Source organism: Lasioglossum baleicum, chromosome 5 (genome assembly GCF_051020765.1).
Source record: "Lasioglossum baleicum chromosome 5, iyLasBale1, whole genome shotgun sequence".
NCBI classification, from domain to species: domain Eukaryota; kingdom Metazoa; phylum Arthropoda; class Insecta; order Hymenoptera; family Halictidae; genus Lasioglossum; species Lasioglossum baleicum.
This window is the reverse complement of record NC_134933.1, coordinates 18,699,184-18,717,424: the sequence shown is the minus strand read 5'-3', so window position 1 is coordinate 18,717,424 and position 18,241 is coordinate 18,699,184. Positions and strand designations below refer to the sequence as shown.

At 41.1% G+C, this 18,241-nt stretch overlaps 1 protein-coding gene across 4 annotated transcripts in view; it reads left to right on the top strand.

Moving 5' to 3' along the window:
- Nucleotides 1–18,241, top strand: part of Hiscl1 (Histamine-gated chloride channel subunit 1) — a 30,054-nt gene extending 11,813 nt beyond the window's left edge. For 2 of the 4 annotated variants that reach the window (XM_076423710.1, XM_076423711.1), the window contains 5 exons: nucleotides 4,907–5,084; nucleotides 8,074–8,300; nucleotides 9,416–9,498; nucleotides 10,914–11,225; nucleotides 13,592–18,052. In XM_076423710.1, coding sequence (XP_076279825.1) covers nucleotides 4,907–5,084; nucleotides 8,074–8,300; nucleotides 9,416–9,498; nucleotides 10,914–11,225; nucleotides 13,592–13,992 — 1,201 coding nt within the window. In that variant the 3' untranslated portion in view covers nucleotides 13,993–18,052. Of the gene's footprint in view, nucleotides 1–648; nucleotides 781–4,906; nucleotides 5,085–8,073; nucleotides 8,301–9,415; nucleotides 9,499–10,913; nucleotides 11,226–13,591 lie in introns of all 4 variants that reach the window. The other 2 variants (XM_076423713.1, XM_076423712.1) reach the window with 2 other exon arrangements.

The window sequence follows — 18,241 nt, the reverse complement described above, 5'->3', positions numbered from 1 at the left end:
AACCTATCTTCTGGACCTCCTTTCGAGTCGACTCTGGCATTGTCGACAGTCTCATTTACCACAGTTTCGTTCACAACGCTTGATTGCCTCGAAAATCAGGGAAAAAGTGAAAAAGAAATTTTTATTTCTTATAGACAAATATTGAAACAACTCGGAGATCAATTTAACCCTTTGCGGTCGGAGCTATTTTAACTCGAAAATTAAATGTTCCTTTCGACCTGGAATAATTCCATTGTGTAGGGCTCTTATGGAAGTAATTTATTATACATATGCGCGTGTTGTTCAGCTTACCGCGAGGTACTGTCTTCTGTTTCTTAACATGCCTTGCCTCGCATGTCTTGGCAACAGCCATAGATTATAAACAATTACAGTTCATCTTCTTCATTTTATGGATATGAAATTCATATAATATCAACATATTTAATAATGTAAACAATATTGTGAATAATCTGACTCGCCACTCGAATGCTAAGGGTTAAGGTATGCAGAAGAATGCGATTCGAAGGCTATAAGGTTCTCTGGACAGTGATCGAAAACTGCGATCTAGAGTCAGTTCGAAGCGAGGGTCGGATCCACGGTTCGTCCGATTGCAATATGGCGACGATCGAAGCCTGGCCCAGCATCACCCGCGACTGTGTCGAGTTTCAGCGAGGAAATATGCGAACCGGTACTCTCCACGGAGGTCGAAGCCTGGCATATTAAGGTCGATAGCCTATCGTCCAGTACGTTTCGACTTTCGGCGAGAAAACGCGGGTACCGGTTTTTTCCGAAGATCGAAAGGTAACACAACCCCGCAGAGATGGAGAACAGAACCCGAGAACACACCACGAGAACAGGTCCTCCCCGTTTCCGCCCCAACGGTACACAACTCATCGCATCTCAGTCAATAACCGCTAATTATTTACGCGACCGTCTTGCCCCGTGCACCGTTGCCACAGTGGAACGTTTCGCCGGTTAAACGACCCCTACAAATTTAACTGGCTTGCTCCAGGATTTCCGGCGATCCTCGTCCGGAGACCTTCTCCCTGATTTTTCACCCCTTTTGTCTTCTACTGGCACGGATTCTCGTGATTTTCATGGCAATCGTCGGTGGGACCCACGAACTGTGCGGCGCCGGCTCGGAGATGTAGTTTTCGATTGTTTATCAGATGTAGAATTTTCATTTTTAGCACCATGAACATTTCTTGATAGCATCAGCTCCAATCTGTTGTAATCGATATATACAGTAGTGGACAAACGTTTAAGACCGCTCTAAAGAAGACGATAACTTTTTTAATATTGTACTATACGATTTGAACTTTTTTTGGAAAGCTGGAGCAATTAGTTTACTAAAGGATGTGAAAAGAAATTTTGTCAAAAATTGCAATTCATCGGAATTGTTGAAAAAATACTAAAAGTTGAATTTTTAACTTTTTTATGTGGGCCTATGTTGAAAATTTAAAAAATACGTTTTGTAGATCTGTGTCAATTACACGTATTTTGAAAATTTCGTAAAAATTTCGTAAAAATTGCAGATTTTCAAGATTTTCGGCAACAAATCGTCCGATTATCACGAATGCATAGTACTATGGAAGTTTTTTGAAGCCTGCAATTCCCATTTTTAAAAATAGAACGCATGTGGATTACGTTTTGTTTCGAGATGGGAAAGTTTTGGCACTGTTTGTGAATTTATTTTTTTCTGTAATTCTGTGAATTGAGTTGGTTTTATCCTAATGTGGTAGTGTATAGTATTGCTTGGGACTTGGGGTACTTATATTAAGGATGAAATTCAATAGGGAATAGTTTCAGTTTAGGACAATGGAATAGACGGTGTTTGTGGTTGGAGAAGTAGTTCATGTCGGTTTATGGTCAGACAAGTACATTGAAACGGTGCATATAGTCAGAAATTTATGTTGGCACATTGTTCACAGTCGGGCATGTAGAATGAGGCAGGTGTGGGATTAAATAAATGCATTAGGAAGCTAATATATGAGGGAAGTAGATTGTGACGGCCATGTCCAGACAATATAAAGACAGCTTGTCAGATAAGTAGAATATAGGACTGTCATAATTAGGCAAATGGAGGAGAGGTGTGGTCAGACAAATAAATTTAGGCAAGTTGTAGAAATTAATTACGAGCATGATCACCAGACTGTGGATTTTATGCGTTTATGACAAAAATGAGTTGGTGTAATTCGAGACAATAAAATGATTAAAAGAGTTTAACAGTGTCGTTATACTATTTCGCCCATATCAAAATTATTAATGAACAAAATAAATTTTTACTTAGCTCCTGTGGATTGCAATTAATGTATCATAAAAATCCGCAGTCTAATGATCACTGGATGAATTTACATAATTAGACAAACAGGTTCAGGGAGTCAGGGAGTCAGGGAGTCTATTAGGAACCAAGTAGAATGAGTCAATGATTATACAGATGCAATAAGACAGTCTGTAATCGAACAACTGGAATAAGTGTAGTTCATTGGCCAAGGAGAATCAAGATGGCTCATGATCAGCCAAGTTCAATGTAGGTTGTCAGTGGTTAGATAGATGAGAGTTCATTTATGAAATTTGGACAATAATTTCAATAACGTTGGGATCAATTGGCGAATAGGAAGGAATCGGAAGAGAATTCTTGAAAGTCTTGTTATGGATTATCGGCTTGGCAGGTTTCACGGCGCTAGAAGGCGCCACGACACGTTTGACAGCCAACAGCTTGAGCCACTTGGTCGGATAAACAGATGTCCTCTAAGGAACTGATTCCTACCACTGTTCGTTATCTAGGTTCAAGAATCCCGACTCGACAGATTTTTATTCCCTTCCGGGGAACATTCATGCCAATACCTAAACCTCAAACTACAAGCTCGAGAAGAAAGTGTGCTTTTGTGAATTTCAGATCGATCATCTTCGAAAAAATATAATTAATTAAAGTCGACCACTTTCTCATTTGTGTAGTGCTTCGAAAATTGAAAACGCAGTAGTGGTCGTTGATTTTAATTAAGTGTATCAATGAATATCTTGATAAATAATGAGTATTGTCAAAAACTCTCGGACATGGGCCTGCTTATTTCTACTCTAGATTTACCATAAAAAGTTTCATTAAAATCGACAAACCCTTCCCTTGCTAGATGCGAAACAATTTTCAAATCGATTCAAATTAATTCAACTAAATTCTCGAAGAAATTCAATCACGTTCTGCAGTCTTCTAAAAATCGACTCTACAGACGTACGTGGGAATTTGAAAACAGCACGTACGCGGATTTCAAATCGATACTCTACAAGAAATATCCGCACAGCATATTACAGAAGGAGCGGATTGAAATTCTCCAAAAAATTCAACCTCGATCTGCAGTCTTCTAAAACGAAATCTACAGACGTAAGAATTCGGAAACAGCACGTTCGCGAATTTCGAATCGATTCTCTTCAAAACCAGATCAAGATTCTGTAACAGAGAACCAGGCTTTAAATTACTCGGAGTAACTCGAGTGCTTGATCTCCCGCGAAAATTAGCGAGCGTTGAATGGAAAGATAAAGTTTTTTGCCGGCGATTCAAGCAGATTGCGCGGCGGGAGCAGTCGTAAATCAGCGGACGGAAAAGTTGCAGGTCAAAGTGGAATTTCTCGGCTGGCCGCTGCGCGGTGGGGTCGTAGGTTAGCATATTAAAATGTCCGCGTATAAGGGACACGCGTATCTCGGTCGGACTTAAAGGTGTGCCGAGCACGAAGACCTATTATGGCTTCCGCGATATTGCTGTTTCATCGGAATCGCGGCAATATTTCAGAGTCGCTCGCGCGCACCGTTCGTGGACTTCCTTCCCTCGACAACCCGCGCGTCATCCGACATCTTTTCTCGTCTCGGACAAAAACCTGATTGTATTTTTAGTAATTACGAAAAAAGGGAATTATATTAACAGTCGGATCTGACGAAGCTCGTTCCTAGAAATGGACACGATCCGAATGCTCGTCGTCGTCGTCGTCGTTGTTTTATGTAGGAAGTAGCCGGGCGCTGTCTGAAATGGACAGTAAAGGCTGATGGAATTGAATAAAACAGGGAAAACGAAACGAGATATCGCTCGCCGGCCAGGTGATCTAACGTCGGCGCATTTTACTGCGGAAATACCATATTCTATACATAAACAAGCAGCTAATGCGCTCGAATTCGTGCGCCGCCCGGCAAAAGACTCCCGATGATCGTTAAACGAAAAATATTCAGCCTCGTCGGTTTTATTTCCGTCGCTCGCATCGTTCTTGCGAACCGTTCGATTGATTATTTATATAAGCGATTCTTTACGGTAAACAATAGTGTTCATTTCAGCCTCGCTTCAATTTTAACACGCGGTCATCCAATCTTTCCAAACCACATGTATTTGGAGTACAAATTAATTCGTAGCCCGTGGTGAAATTATTGATTACTTATAAACAATTAGAGCACACGCAACTCTCCAAAATAATCTCCAGTAAGAGACTGCGGATTTTATGCGTTTATGGCAGAAATGAATTGGTGTAATTTTCAGAAGGATTAAAAGAATTTCTACACATTTCGGAGAATTTAATGAAACCGGTAGAAGGAGATATAAATTTCCAGCAATTTTTATTCCGCATAAAAATTCGCAATCTCTCCATCAATCATTGAAATACAAAATAAAGTTGCAATGTATGCCACGAATTAATTTATACGCAACGAGGAATTCGTTTAATGACCCATAATCAAGTACATAAAAATCGTAGGAAATCTAACCGAGTTCGATCTCTTCGTAATTATATGTAGAATAATGTAAATCGGTCGCGTTTAGTATTCGGTGGTTAATTCGTAGACGATGTTTGGGACGACACGATGGTTTCTGAACAAGAGTTCTCGAACTGCAGGGAAAATGGCGCGGGTTCCGTGGTCAGGCTCGTTTCTCCTCGCGTCTGCTTTCTTTCAGGGAGTCGGACCTCGAAGAGTATGGCAGAAAGGAGGCCTCTTTGTCGCTGAGGGACATCCTGCCCTTGAACCCGAAGCAGTATGACAAGCACAGGGCGCCGAAGTTCCTGGGACAGCCGACCATTGTCTACTTCCATGTCACGGTGCTCAGCCTCGACTCCATAAATGAGGAGTCCATGGTAATTTCACCTAAATCAAACGCCATCATTGCGGCAATATTCTATGAAACTGGCTCAAACTTATTTCGCAATATGTCCAGGTATTATTTTTGTGTTCATAAAGAAATTCTTCATGTTCTCCTGGAGAGGAACATAAAATCGTTTATTAATATATCTTGATCGCATTGTAAATTAAATATGTTATAGTAATTTTGAAAAAACAGAAATATTGAATGATTGAATGTAAGAAAAATTTTTCATAAAGACACACTCACTTGCTTTGGGGAAAATTAATTTACGATAAATGTGCGACACGCGTGCGTTGCGTGCGTCATACATGCTTGTTGTCAAGATACTGATGTACGAACGTATTTGAAACCGATCTAGGTTCCAGTTACGACTGAATGACGTGTGTGAAAACGGGATGTACATTTTACCAGTGAAAACTGTAAGATTGAATACTTTCTCGTTCGAAAAGTGAATAAACAAACTGAACCTCGGTGCTGAAAGTCCCCGAGGATCTTACAAAATGCACAAAAGACGCCATTTAAAAATCAGATGCACTTTTCGCGAGGGCAACCTGCTGCAGAATTAATCTTGCCTTCTTGAGAAAGACAAGCTTCAAGTTACACGAATTTTAAACGATAAGTTTACACATGATAAATTAAAACGAAATGTGAGAAGCCGTTAAAAATCCACGAGACATAATGTAAGAGAAAGATTCTAAGCGATATGATCTGCGTTTAAAAACAATTGATTTAATGTTTATATATTTAAAAGCTCTGTGCATCCTGAAAATCCTGAAAAATGTCCGCTTCTCGACGACCATAAAAATCCCGAGAAGTTAAAGGCGCGTTTCGTCCACGACGCGGGATTTACAAGCGTGTATTTATCATAGCGGGTTATTCTTTCAGCTTGGCCGAGAGATAAAGAAAAATGAAGCTCTCGGAATACGGTAATCTCGTTCGCGGAAGCGTTTTCAGAGCTGAGAACCCGCGAAACCACCTGGAAAAGCGCTAATGTGAATGCAAATTAGAAGACCACCGTTCGGTGAACGCTTTTTAGGCGCTTTTATCGCAAGTTGCCGCGCCGCCCCCGCTGAGGAACTTTTTGTTGCCGCGGGGGCAATTAAAATTAAATAACGCCCGCCGGCGAAAATGGGAAAGAGGGTGCAAACGGTCCGGGAGGATGGAAATTAAGACTAGAGCAGCTGCGAGCCTGGAAAATCAATACGATGATACAACAATTTTATCTTGAAAATTATTGGGGACTATTTATCGCCGATGCTGTCTTCATTACACTGCGAATTTCATGGTTTCGGTCGCGGTGAAATTAATTTTCTGTGAAGCAAAAAGGTTTTAATATTTATGATGGTGCAAAGAAGACAGTAACATGCAAGATAAATTTGTGAAGCTAGGGATATGCATAAAAATATGATGGCGGAACGATTTTATCTTGCAAATGATTAAAGACCATCTATCGCTGGCGTTCATTAATTAAACTGCGAATTTTACGGCTCGAGCGCGATAAAATAAATTTTGTGTAAGATCAGAAGAATTTCTATATTAGTGAAGGTGTAAAGAAGATTATAGCGTATAAAGTAAATTTATAAAGGCATATATTTCCGCAAAAATATGATGACACAACGATTTTATATTGAAAATGATTAAAGACCATTTATCGCTGAGGCTCCCTTCACGAAACCGCCAGTTTCATCGTTATTTTATTCCATAAAATAAATTTCATGCCAAGTAAAAGGAATTTTTATATTCCTGGCGTTGTAAAAAAGACCATAAACACACAAAATAAAGTAAAGACATTGCATAAAAATGCGATGATGCGGAAATTATTAAAGACCATCAATCACGGATGCTGTAATTATTAAACTGCAAATTTTTATGTTTTGTACGCGATCGAATTTTGATACAAAGTAGTAGGAATTTCTACGTCACTGACGTTGCGAAGAACACCATAAAATACAACATAAAGTTGTGAAATAAATGTGAAGATGCAGCAATTTTACTATTCTTGTAAACAAGATTATAACACAGAAAATAAACTTCTATTCAGTCTCAATTTTAGCAGATGAATATATAGAGACATGCTTTTGAGACATAATTAAAAAGTATGGATTAGCTTTTCGTTAAGTGTTCTAAACTACTCTGAAAAACATAAAAATAAAATGAAACCTTTTATACACACTTCCCCGGGCTGAATTTTACGGGACGAGATAAAAACGAAGAAATAAAATATACAAGTCCAAGTTATAAACGAAATATACAAATAAAGAATAGAAACACGACACAGGAATTGAAGTTACGGTTAAAATACAAAAATAAAAGCTATCAAAAACGGGTAGACAGAAAAGGTAAAAATATACGGTTTAAAAGCGAAAACTGTACCTAAAAATAAATAAATAAAATGTAGAAACGGAAACCGTGAATAAAGTATGTATAAAAAAAGAAGCTACAAATGAAAGACAGAAATGGATACTGGAAACACAGTGTCGGCGTAAAAGCCACGAACAAAAATAAACAGTTTAAACATTCAAGTAAAAGTTACACCAAAAAGAAACGAGAAAATCAAATCTATCGAATGAAATACAAGAAAGCTATTAATGAAAGATAGGAATAACTAGGAAAACTAGGAATACAATGTAGGGATAAAAGTCACAAACAAAAATAAACAAATTAAGTATAAAAGTAAAAGTTACACCAAAAAAGGAGACAATAAGATCTATTGAATCAAATGTAGGAAAGCTATGAATGAAAGATTGAATTGAGAACTGGAAATACAATATAAGGACGAAAGCTAGAATGAAATGAAAGAAATTAAATATAGAAGTTACACTTATAGAATGAGAAAACAAATTCTCCAGATAATATAGAAATGAAGTTTAGAAATAGAGTGCAAAAAATTGAAAGCTGCAGCGAAAAGAAAATAAAATCTGCAGCCCAGAGTGACAGGTACACCATCTACGAAAGCAGTGATAAAGTCGACCGTGTTTCAGACGTACGTCGCCGACATATTCCTGGCTCAAAGCTGGCGGGACTCTCGGCTCCGACTTCCTGAGAACATGTCCGAGGAGTACAGGATACTGGACGTGGACTGGCTGCACAATATCTGGAGGCCGGACTGCTTCTTCAAAAACGCGAAGAAGGTCACCTTCCACGAGATGTCGATACCGAACCATTACCTCTGGCTCTACCACGACAAGACCCTGCTTTACATGTCAAAGTAAGGGTCCTCCTTGATTAATGAAAAATGCAATTTCCCCATCGAGCTCGCCTGTATCCTCAATGTATCCCGTCCTCTTCACATAATGCCCCGCAAAATTGAGAACGTTCCGCGACATTTAGCGGATTATTAGCATTTCATTAATTCCAATTCTCATCAACGAGAAACTTGTTTCTAGACTGCAGGATTTTATGCATTTATGAGAAAAATGAGTGGGTGCAATTTAATCCAGTGGACGGATTAAAAACATTTTATCACTATCACCATTGTTTTTATTACAAACGGATCGAAGTCCTTTTACACGAATGTTTACAATAGAATAAAAAAGAATTAACGTAAATTAACTAAGAGGGGACATGCACAAAAACTGTTGGAACACGCAGGTATGGTATCATCAGATAATCGTGCGTTATTTTCCTTTGAATGTGTGTAACGACCCATTAAAAAAATCAATACTACATATTATATAGTGTGTTAGAGTTTGCAATAATGCGATTTATAGAATTTATATGTGGATTTGGATTTAAGTGTTTGTCAAAACACGTTCAGGTACAATCGGTCACAAAATTTCAAGTATCTGGCTCATCGGGGAAGTTAGTTTAAAATCAATTGCAAAATTTGTACCGAACAGACAAACAAACAGACAAGAAAGCGAGCTAATAAAAACGTGGTAAAAAGGACTTTTGCTTGGCTCCCCTTGCTTGTAATTAGTGCAAACCATTTTTATTTTGCATAAAGATCCGCAGTATACTTATTTATTTTCTCGGGCACCATTCAAGCTTCCATTCCCCCCCCCCCCTGTATATTCAATCATATTCAAAGAAATAACCAGAGTATTTAGAAACAATTTTGTGGAACATTTACGAAGTTATAACCTGGTCAATCTCTGAAAAAGGTTCGTACAGTTTATATTGTTTTATAGGTCGATGCAATCACACTAGAAATAAAAGAGCAACTTGCAGAATAAAAATTGGAAACGTCAAAGGTTGAAATGGATGGTTTGAATTTTATTGAAAAGTTTCGTTAGGGCTGAGATAATAGCGATTTTGAGAAGAAAGTTTGCAGGTTGACAGAGGATGGGATATTGATATGGGATGATCGTACCTCTGTTTCAGATTAACTCTAGTGCTGTCTTGCGCGATGAAGTTTGAGTCGTATCCGCACGACACGCAGATCTGCTCGATGATGATCGAGAGCCGTAAGTATCGATCGACCCGCGGAGACGCGGGAGACTCGCGTACGTTTGAGCCGCACCTGTCAAAATAGCTAGGCTCCCATAAATTCTTCGTCCGCAAATCCGGGCCACGCGAATTCATTAAAGCCAGATTTAATCGGGGCTCCTGGCCGACCGTTGCGTCGGCCCGCGTTTGTATCCATTCCTGGTTAACGTTGATCTACGCCAGTGCATACACCGTGCGATGAAATTATGACAAATTTCCGTGGTCGCCTGTTCCTACGAAATATTACCCTGAATTTGGCTCGCTTGTAATTACGCTGCGTCAAAGTCTGTATAATATACATTTTATTCGAAAACATTCTGACAGGAAGTGTTGATATTTGACGCAGGGTAACTTTATCGATTACTGCGGTATCGTGCTTCGATCGAACTTTATTTTATTAGGTTGCGAAGAAAGAAATGCAGAATTTTTGTTACTTCGTTTTAATTGCAATTTTATACCAATAAATATTTACCTTAATTTAATGAGTAATACGTCATTTTAAAGCTTGTTTTACGCTTTATTTAATTATGCTTTAGATATTCAATTTTATTTAAATTTATATTAAATTATTTGGCTTTTGTTTCAGGATATCAAAACGCGATTTTCGCATTATTTTTTTCTATGAGTTCATGCTAGGCCGAAGTGCCGCTCAAGCGGCTCGGAATATCAACGAAGTATAGGGTGAAGGAAGTGTCAACGAATGCACAGTGCTCGTAGAAAAAAATAATGCGAAAATCGCGTTTCGGCATCCTGAAATAAAAGCCAAATGATTTATCAAGGTAAATATTTATTGGTATAAAACTGCAATAAAAACAAAGGAACATAAATCCTGGATTTCTTTCTTTACAACCTAATAATATTATTCATAATTTATCGTGAAATAATAATAGGTGTGAGCATTTTCAATTTTCAGTAGATCTTTTCGTTCACTTTACTTTGTTTTTTATTCTTGTTACTATTTTTTCATTACTTTTACGTTTTACTCACCAACGAGACTGCATTCTCATTGAATTGTACAAACTTATTCAGGGCAAAATTTATTTTTACATATCGTACACCCGCAGTAATAGCTAGCTTATTAACATTAAACTTACCAGCACCGATCGAGTGCCCGATCTCAGATTTTCACTGTCGAAGAAAACGATTGAAGTTAATATTATACAATTAATACAGTCAACGATTAAAAAGTTATGTCTCGAGAGGTGCATTCTCCGACCGAGTCGGCTTTCCGAGGTCTCTGTTGCATCATCGCGACACGACTTCCGCGCGAAAGGGAAGGTGAAACAGCCCTTATGGTCTTCGTCGAAACCGAGTCCAGTTAAGGGATTAACCCGTGCGTGCAGGTGTTTTCCGCGCGAGGTGATGACGCGTGAAATTGCTTTCTCGGTTTCAGTGTCACACACGACTCAGGACCTGGTGTTCATCTGGAACATGACGGACCCGCTGGTGGTGAACCCGGAGATCGAGCTGCCGCAGCTCGACATCTCGAACAATTACACGACCGACTGCACGATCGAGTACTCCACCGGGAACTTCACGTGCATACAGATCGTGTTCAATCTGCGGCGCCGGCTCGGCTATCACCTGTTCCACACGTACATACCGTCCGCCCTGATCGTGGTCATGTCCTGGATCGCGTTCTGGATCAAGCCCGAGGCGATCCCGGCCAGAGTCACCCTGGGCGTCACCTCGCTGCTCACCCTCGGTAAATTCAGAAAATTAATTAGCCAACGCCTGCGAATACGAACCTCTTACTAGCTCTTGCTCTCACTCTTACTCTCTCGCTCTATCTCTCTCTCTCTCTCTCTCTCTCTCTCTCTCTCTCTCTCTCTCTCTCTCTCTCTCTCTCTCTCTCTCTCTCTCTCTCTCTCTCTCTCTCTCTCTCTCTCTCACTGCAAGCCACGTTCAATGCCGGGGCCACGCGAACTCGTAAAAATTACGAGACTGCACTTTCAACCCCTCCGGCTGCTAATTAACACCGCTAGTATAGACCGGGATAGATGGTTTCGTAATGGCTATTCCGGGAGACAAAGCTCGTCATTTATTCACAATTTTCGGCTATTTTTATTATCTTAAAAAAGGCGTTGCTTTATCATTTTTTTAAACGAAATTATCACAGCTTAAACGTCGACAATTTTCCATGAATCGGAGATGTGTTCGAATACATACTTTCTGGATCCTCTGTCTTAAATTATTCGAAATAAATATTTAATGTATTCCATATGAAACGAGCGATCAGCGTCTATAGTTACATCTATCCATCGTGTATTCCGTCAAACAAATTGCTCAAATATTATGGAACTTCGCAGGCGTAGAAGAGTGTAAAGCAGGAAAGTAGATGAATTATGATTCTGGGATCATGTCTCTGAACATGTTTGAACAGCATGGAAGGGTTCAATTTCACGAGTGGCTCGGAGACCTATCACGGGCAAAGATTCACCGAGCCAGAAATCGAGTCAAGGATGTATAGGGGGAGGGGAGGCCGGTGAGTTAAGAACACTTTATAGTGTGTTTAGATAGCCTGATTTGGGTGATTAAATCACGGTCGACTGGTCTATCACCTGTTCCACACGTACATATGTGCATGCACGCGTTTCGGATGCATGGGAACACGCACAGACACCGTCGTCCCCGTTCATGTCCTGGATCGCGCGCGATCTGGATCAAACCCGCGGCGATCCCCGGGTCACCCTCCGGCATGACGTCACTGCTGACCCTCGGTAAGGTCGTCGTCACTGCAACTGCATTCTGGAAACCGGCGGAAGAGAGAGAGAGAGAGCCATTTCGGGGGCGGTCCCAGCTGTTCTTCAATCGGAAGAGAGATGGGAGGGGCAACTGGGAAGAGGACGTAGTTTCGTTTTTCGAGACGAGACGGGATAACGAGGTGTCTTTTGATCGGTTTCAAGGAACCTGTCCCCTCCCCCCTTCGACCCCCACCGCTCTCTTTCTCTCCTTTACTTCCTGTCTTTCTTCCTTTACCTCTGTATTGACTCGCTCCGTCATTGTATCCCGCGTGGCTGCGCGTGTCCCATTCATGCGAACCGTGTACAGGCTGCTCCATAGCAAATAGGACACGGTGTAAAAAGGCTCGGGGTGGAAGGAAAACGAGTCAAATTCAATGGTTCCAGATGGACTGTCTTCTGAAAGGTGCATCGGAGAGATGCGACTGCCAGGGTTTTTGTAAATGTGAGCCCGGGGTCGAGGGTGCACCGATCGGTGCTCGTTTGCATCCTCTGTAAGGAAGTGCTGAGCACATTGTGTCTTGATACTTTGTTAACTCCTTGCACTACGATTTATTTCACGGTTACAATTTTATTAGAACTGTCATCCGTAATTTCTTTAAAAGAATAGAAATTTTATATTCAGTGTATGCTTATGTGTTTCTCGATGGCCATATACCGACCACAACAAAATAGAATTTTATTACAGTTTTGAAAGAAATTAATAATATACATGTTCATTTCTACTTCTATAAATCCAGAAAATCTACAGTTGCACTAGTAGGGAACACTGCTACCCTTCGGATTGAGAGTTACAAACAATCTAAATTTAACATTTCCCAATTTCAAGTTCAAATTGCGAAGTGTCGGATTCAGTAAGAATCTCAACATTCAATTCAAAGAAATAGTTCAACAAATATGTTCAAAAATGGCTGCACCAGAATTTATACCGCAGGCATGGCTGCCATAAAATCATGAAATGCATCCGCCTTACTAAAATTGAAGCAGCTCTTCAACAAACTATCTGGTCCAAGGTCCTCGAACAATCTCCCTTGCGGAGGATAGAAAACAGACTGGTCAGGCAATTCAGAAGTTGCGTTTAGGGTAAGTTAGTAGTCAGCGGGAACAGCAATGCGGTCGTGACGTAACTGAAAGTAAATCAGACGTAGAGAGAGAGAGATAGAGGGAAAGGGGGGGGGAAGATCCGGTGAACCGTGGGACGACGATTCAATATTAGCACGGGTCAGAGCGATCTCGCATGCGAATCGAAGAACCTGACGAACGAACGAACACTATGACCAGCCACACTATGGCCAGCCATTGACCGAGAAACGCTTCCGTTTTTCCGCAGCGACTCAGAACACGCAGTCCCAGCAATCACTGCCGCCGGTTTCGTACGTGAAGGCCATCGACGTGTGGATGTCCTCGTGCAGCGTGTTCGTGTTCCTCTCGCTGATGGAATTCGCCGTTGTCAACAACTACATGGGACCGGTCGCCACCAAGGCCATGAAGGGATACTCCGACGAGGACCTCAGGGAAGCCATCGACGAGTTCAAAGTGAGAATTAATGTTCACCTAATACATAGAACCCTTATGATCATTTTTTCAATTACTTCTTCCAAAATAAAAATTCTAAAAGTCTTTGCACCTTCAGGTCGTCTCATTCAACCCTTACGGACTTTAAACGAAACTGACGAATTCATTAATCGTTATACAATTTTGCAACGACGATCCTGGTTGTCTGTATGTTAAAAAATAATGGGTGGTTGTTCGGATAAAAATCGGCGGTTTTTTCGGGTCCGATGTCTGCGATGAATTCGCAACCTCGTTAATTACCGTCGGAACCGGCCCTTGGAGTAGACAGGAAGATCGCCGGCGTATTTTCAGCCGTTGGTGACCGCGATAGAGGCGGGTAAAAATACGGAATGTCTCCGAAAGGGAGAGACCGGTCCGTTTTAGACGGCGTCGTTTATAATTGATGCGGCGGTCGAGTCCGAGGGGAAGTTCGTTTCGCATTCAGCCAGAGAATTATACATCTCGAACTTACAATTAGCGCCCGACTAAATGTTTCGAAGCGTCGCGCACACGGGCCGCAGCAATAAATAAAATAACAGGCGGTTTTCCACGTCTACGAATAACTGCGCCCGCTAAAAAATTGATAGCGCCACCACGGTCGAAATTCCGCCGGCTGCACCGGTCGAGAAAAATGTGCAGGAAACCGCGGAAGACGCATCGTGGCTCCTATTTCACGTGGCACGTCGTCCGGAAACGAATTCTTCGTCAAATCGCTCCGGAACACACCAGGATCTCGTCGTTTCCGACGGAAACGCGGTTTCCAGCGTGGAAATTCGCGAACACCCGGTACAGCTGAAGCTCTAATAACACCTGACACAGTTAGGACACCGACATCGCCGGCTTAAACGCGCGACAAGTTTAATTAACACATCCGAGCTATGAACTCTTGCGATTTCACCGGCGCGAAGACTTTAAAGATCAAATAACGCGCGGCGCTCGACGAAATTGAAAGTCGCAATTTATGGGAATTTCGGGGATCCGGGGTGTTCGAGAACTTTTCCCGCGGCTTTATCGTCGTCGGAAATTGACTCTGGGATCGTGTGTCATAAGATTGATCTTCTTTCTAAGATCTTAGAGCAATTTTAGAATTGTTTATAACCTGTAGTAGATGTGGAACCACTACTTTTTTTTTACACTAAAATCGTTTGTATTTTATTAAAAAATGAACCTTCCGAGCTGAACATTTTTCTGTACATTCTGTAAATTACTGTGCGAGTGTAGATGAACGTAACAATGGTTATAGAGGGTCCCTTTTACCAAATGAATAACCAACCCCTTTGTAAATGTTATAGTTCCTGAACAAATGAATATTTTAGACTCTTCGAACTATTGTCTAAATGTTCTAGAAGTAAAAAGCATTTAAATTCTCTAGAGATTCCCAAAGACAACCTCTTTTATACACGAATACTTAACCCCTTAATCAGCTACGAAAGAAAAACAGTCTCTCCAAGTAAATGCTAGATCTTGTTTAAAAAATGAATTGTTTGAGCTGAACATTTTTTTACAGCCTCCTGAAACCAGTCTAAAATTTGGCCACTGGAAATTCCCAAAGAGGAACCATTTCGCCCGAATTTCTCTTAGAAATTAGGATGTTGACACATCGTTTCGCGGGTTAGTCGAGGTTATAAACGTGCTCGGTCGAGTAATAAGTGAAAGAGAAGCTAGTCGATCGGCCGGCTTTTCCCGGAGGATAAATATTCTGGTAATCAAGCCCGCGATTAGCACGTTAATATTTAGGTAGGGAACGTTTGTCGTTCGTAAAGAGGCTCGATGCTTAATTAACGACGTGCCGCTCGCATTCGCCTTTGAATTCTTCATGTTCCTAGCCGTGTAAATTCCCGGGTAAACGCGGGAATATTTGGTAACACGCGCAAATAGTTCGCCGCATGCCTCTGTATCCGAATGGCGAATTCCGTCTCGGCGATTTTAGCCGACGAAAAGCAGCTGCGATTTACCAGGAAGTACCGCCTCGAAAAATGCAGAATGTACTGAGCTTGTTTGACGTATGTTTCATATGCCTTGGTAATTCCATTATTTTCGAATTGCACTCCCACGATTGCTTGACGGGTACGCGTGGTCTTCGAGGGGACTCTGGAGAGTGTTCGAGAGATTATTTAGCGACATTTCTGCCGCCATTGTTTATTAACGCGAGGGAATTGCAGTCGGGACAGTTTCACAATTTTATTACATTAATTTTGTGGCGGGCAAGAAGTGGAGGAGTCGCAGATTGTCGAAAAATGAATTGTTCGACCTGAACATTTTTCTACAGACACACTAAAGTACTGTCTAAATGTCCTGAAAATTTCGTAAATTTATACTCAGTCGTTCTGTTGCTAAAAATTCCGAAAGTAACGAGTAATCACCCCTCAAACTGTTGTGAACGGTAATGGGCTCTGAAATAAAATGTAGTATCTTATTAAAAAATGGATTGTTTCGCAAGAACATTTTTTCACAGACCCCTTCAAAGTGCTGTCTACACTGACAATGAGTATAGCCCGAGACGATATCGAGTCAACATTTTAATTCTTCACTGAATAATCAAGTAATTGACACACATGGCTAGTAGCTAAAGAAGGTTTTCAAATTCGACTTTACGCAAATAATCCGGTTTCGGAAAACTGGCAAACCGTATTCCCAAAGTGTCTACGGGGTAATACAGCTCTGCAAATAGGAAGCAGAACGTAATGGGGCTGCGTGGCTTGGAGAATAGCGACCGGGGTCGTGAAAACGCCGCTTTTCTCACTTGAACAAACATTTCCCGAGTCGAAATGAGGGAACTGCGGAAGTCCCGAGGCTCTAAAGAGCTGAAACTCCATGGCAACTTCGCGTCGACGTCGGCCCCACTTCCGGTCGTTAATATCGACGGCGTGGACGTCGAAAGTCGACTTGAGAACGAAGGAATTTCGAAGGTTTTACGGACCCACCGGGGAAAACGTCGGGCCTGGGAAGGTTTCGATAAAGTTCCGCAGAACTTCGAATTTTAGTATAGGATCCGGTGCACGAGGATTCGGGGTGAGATTCTGTCACGAAACTCGAATGGAAAAGCCGAAGATCCGAGATTTTAATCTTTAAACTTGAATTCGATCCACCACAGCGAACGTTGACTGGAAAATTGGTGTTTAATCATTCATATGAATATAATATAATTGTCGATCGTTTCCAAGTCCAATGTTCCAGGGAACACATCGTCTTTTTAAAGAAGAACTCGTTTCAATGACTAGATAGCAAATATTTGTGAAAAATGAGAATTAACAGCGATAGACAGGAACTAATTAGACATTTTTTAACTGCAAATAATACATAAAAAAAATTTTGTTAATTCTTGGAAGCAATAGTTCTTGTTCAGACCACTTCATTTTTTCGAAATGTGCACAATTGTTCTTTCATTTATTCTTATTTGTACAGATACGGTGATCGGATACTTGAAATGTGTGACGGTTGGTTATGCAAGGGATTGATCCGTATAATGATTGGAACAGCACAATTTTCGATCACAACTGCATAAAATCCGCTGTCTATTAATGACGCAGTTGCCTTGGGACTAAAAGCTAATTGACGCCATTGCTTCGTCACGTAACGACGCTACAATAACAGTGAAAGCTATCGTTCTGTATCGCGATACCGTAATTGAACGGCATCGAGCTTTTCCCTGTGAAAACACTGGTCCGATGCGGCCATTAATGTTGCAACGTGTTCTGTTTTACCTGATACTCTGTTTGTCCTGCTCCCTGGACTGTGCTTCGCGTGCTCCAGGAAGCATTGATTCGTGATGTTTGCTTGGGAAAAAGTGTCAATTGTGTCAGTTGAAAAAATACAATGTTGGAACAATTGTAGACGTTGGAGACTTTATTTATTTCTTGTTGTTCTTTATTAACGAGCACTTGAAAGCAGTTAGGTTTTCTATTGGATCGAAATTATTGGTATGTTCGTGAGGATACAATATTCAAGTATCGCACAATGTTAAAAATAGAGAAGAAAAACTTAGTGAAGCTAAATTCTCTATCTTTGGACTCGTAGAGTTTCAGCCGAATTTTCTAGATATTTTAAAAAATGTAACAATTACCTGTGGACTTTAAGCAATAGATCAGCATGAATTATTATGCGTTCTTTCGACAGACGCCAATGAGGAACGAATCGGAGAGAAGCAGGAGTCCAGTGAGGCCAGCGACGGTGCAGTACGACACCTGCTGCGAGGGTCGCGCGACCGCGATCTACATCGACAAGTTCTCCAGATTCTTCTTCCCGTTCTCCTTCTTGATCCTGAACGTCGTCTACTGGAGCACCTTCCTGTAAGAAGCCTGGATCCCACAGGAAAAACGATCGACGGAGGCGAGGCTAGAGAAATCATCGACTTCCCTCCAACGGGGAATCGCCTCGTCGACCTGGTCGTCCGCCATTTGAAACGATCTATCTCCGCCATCGTCGA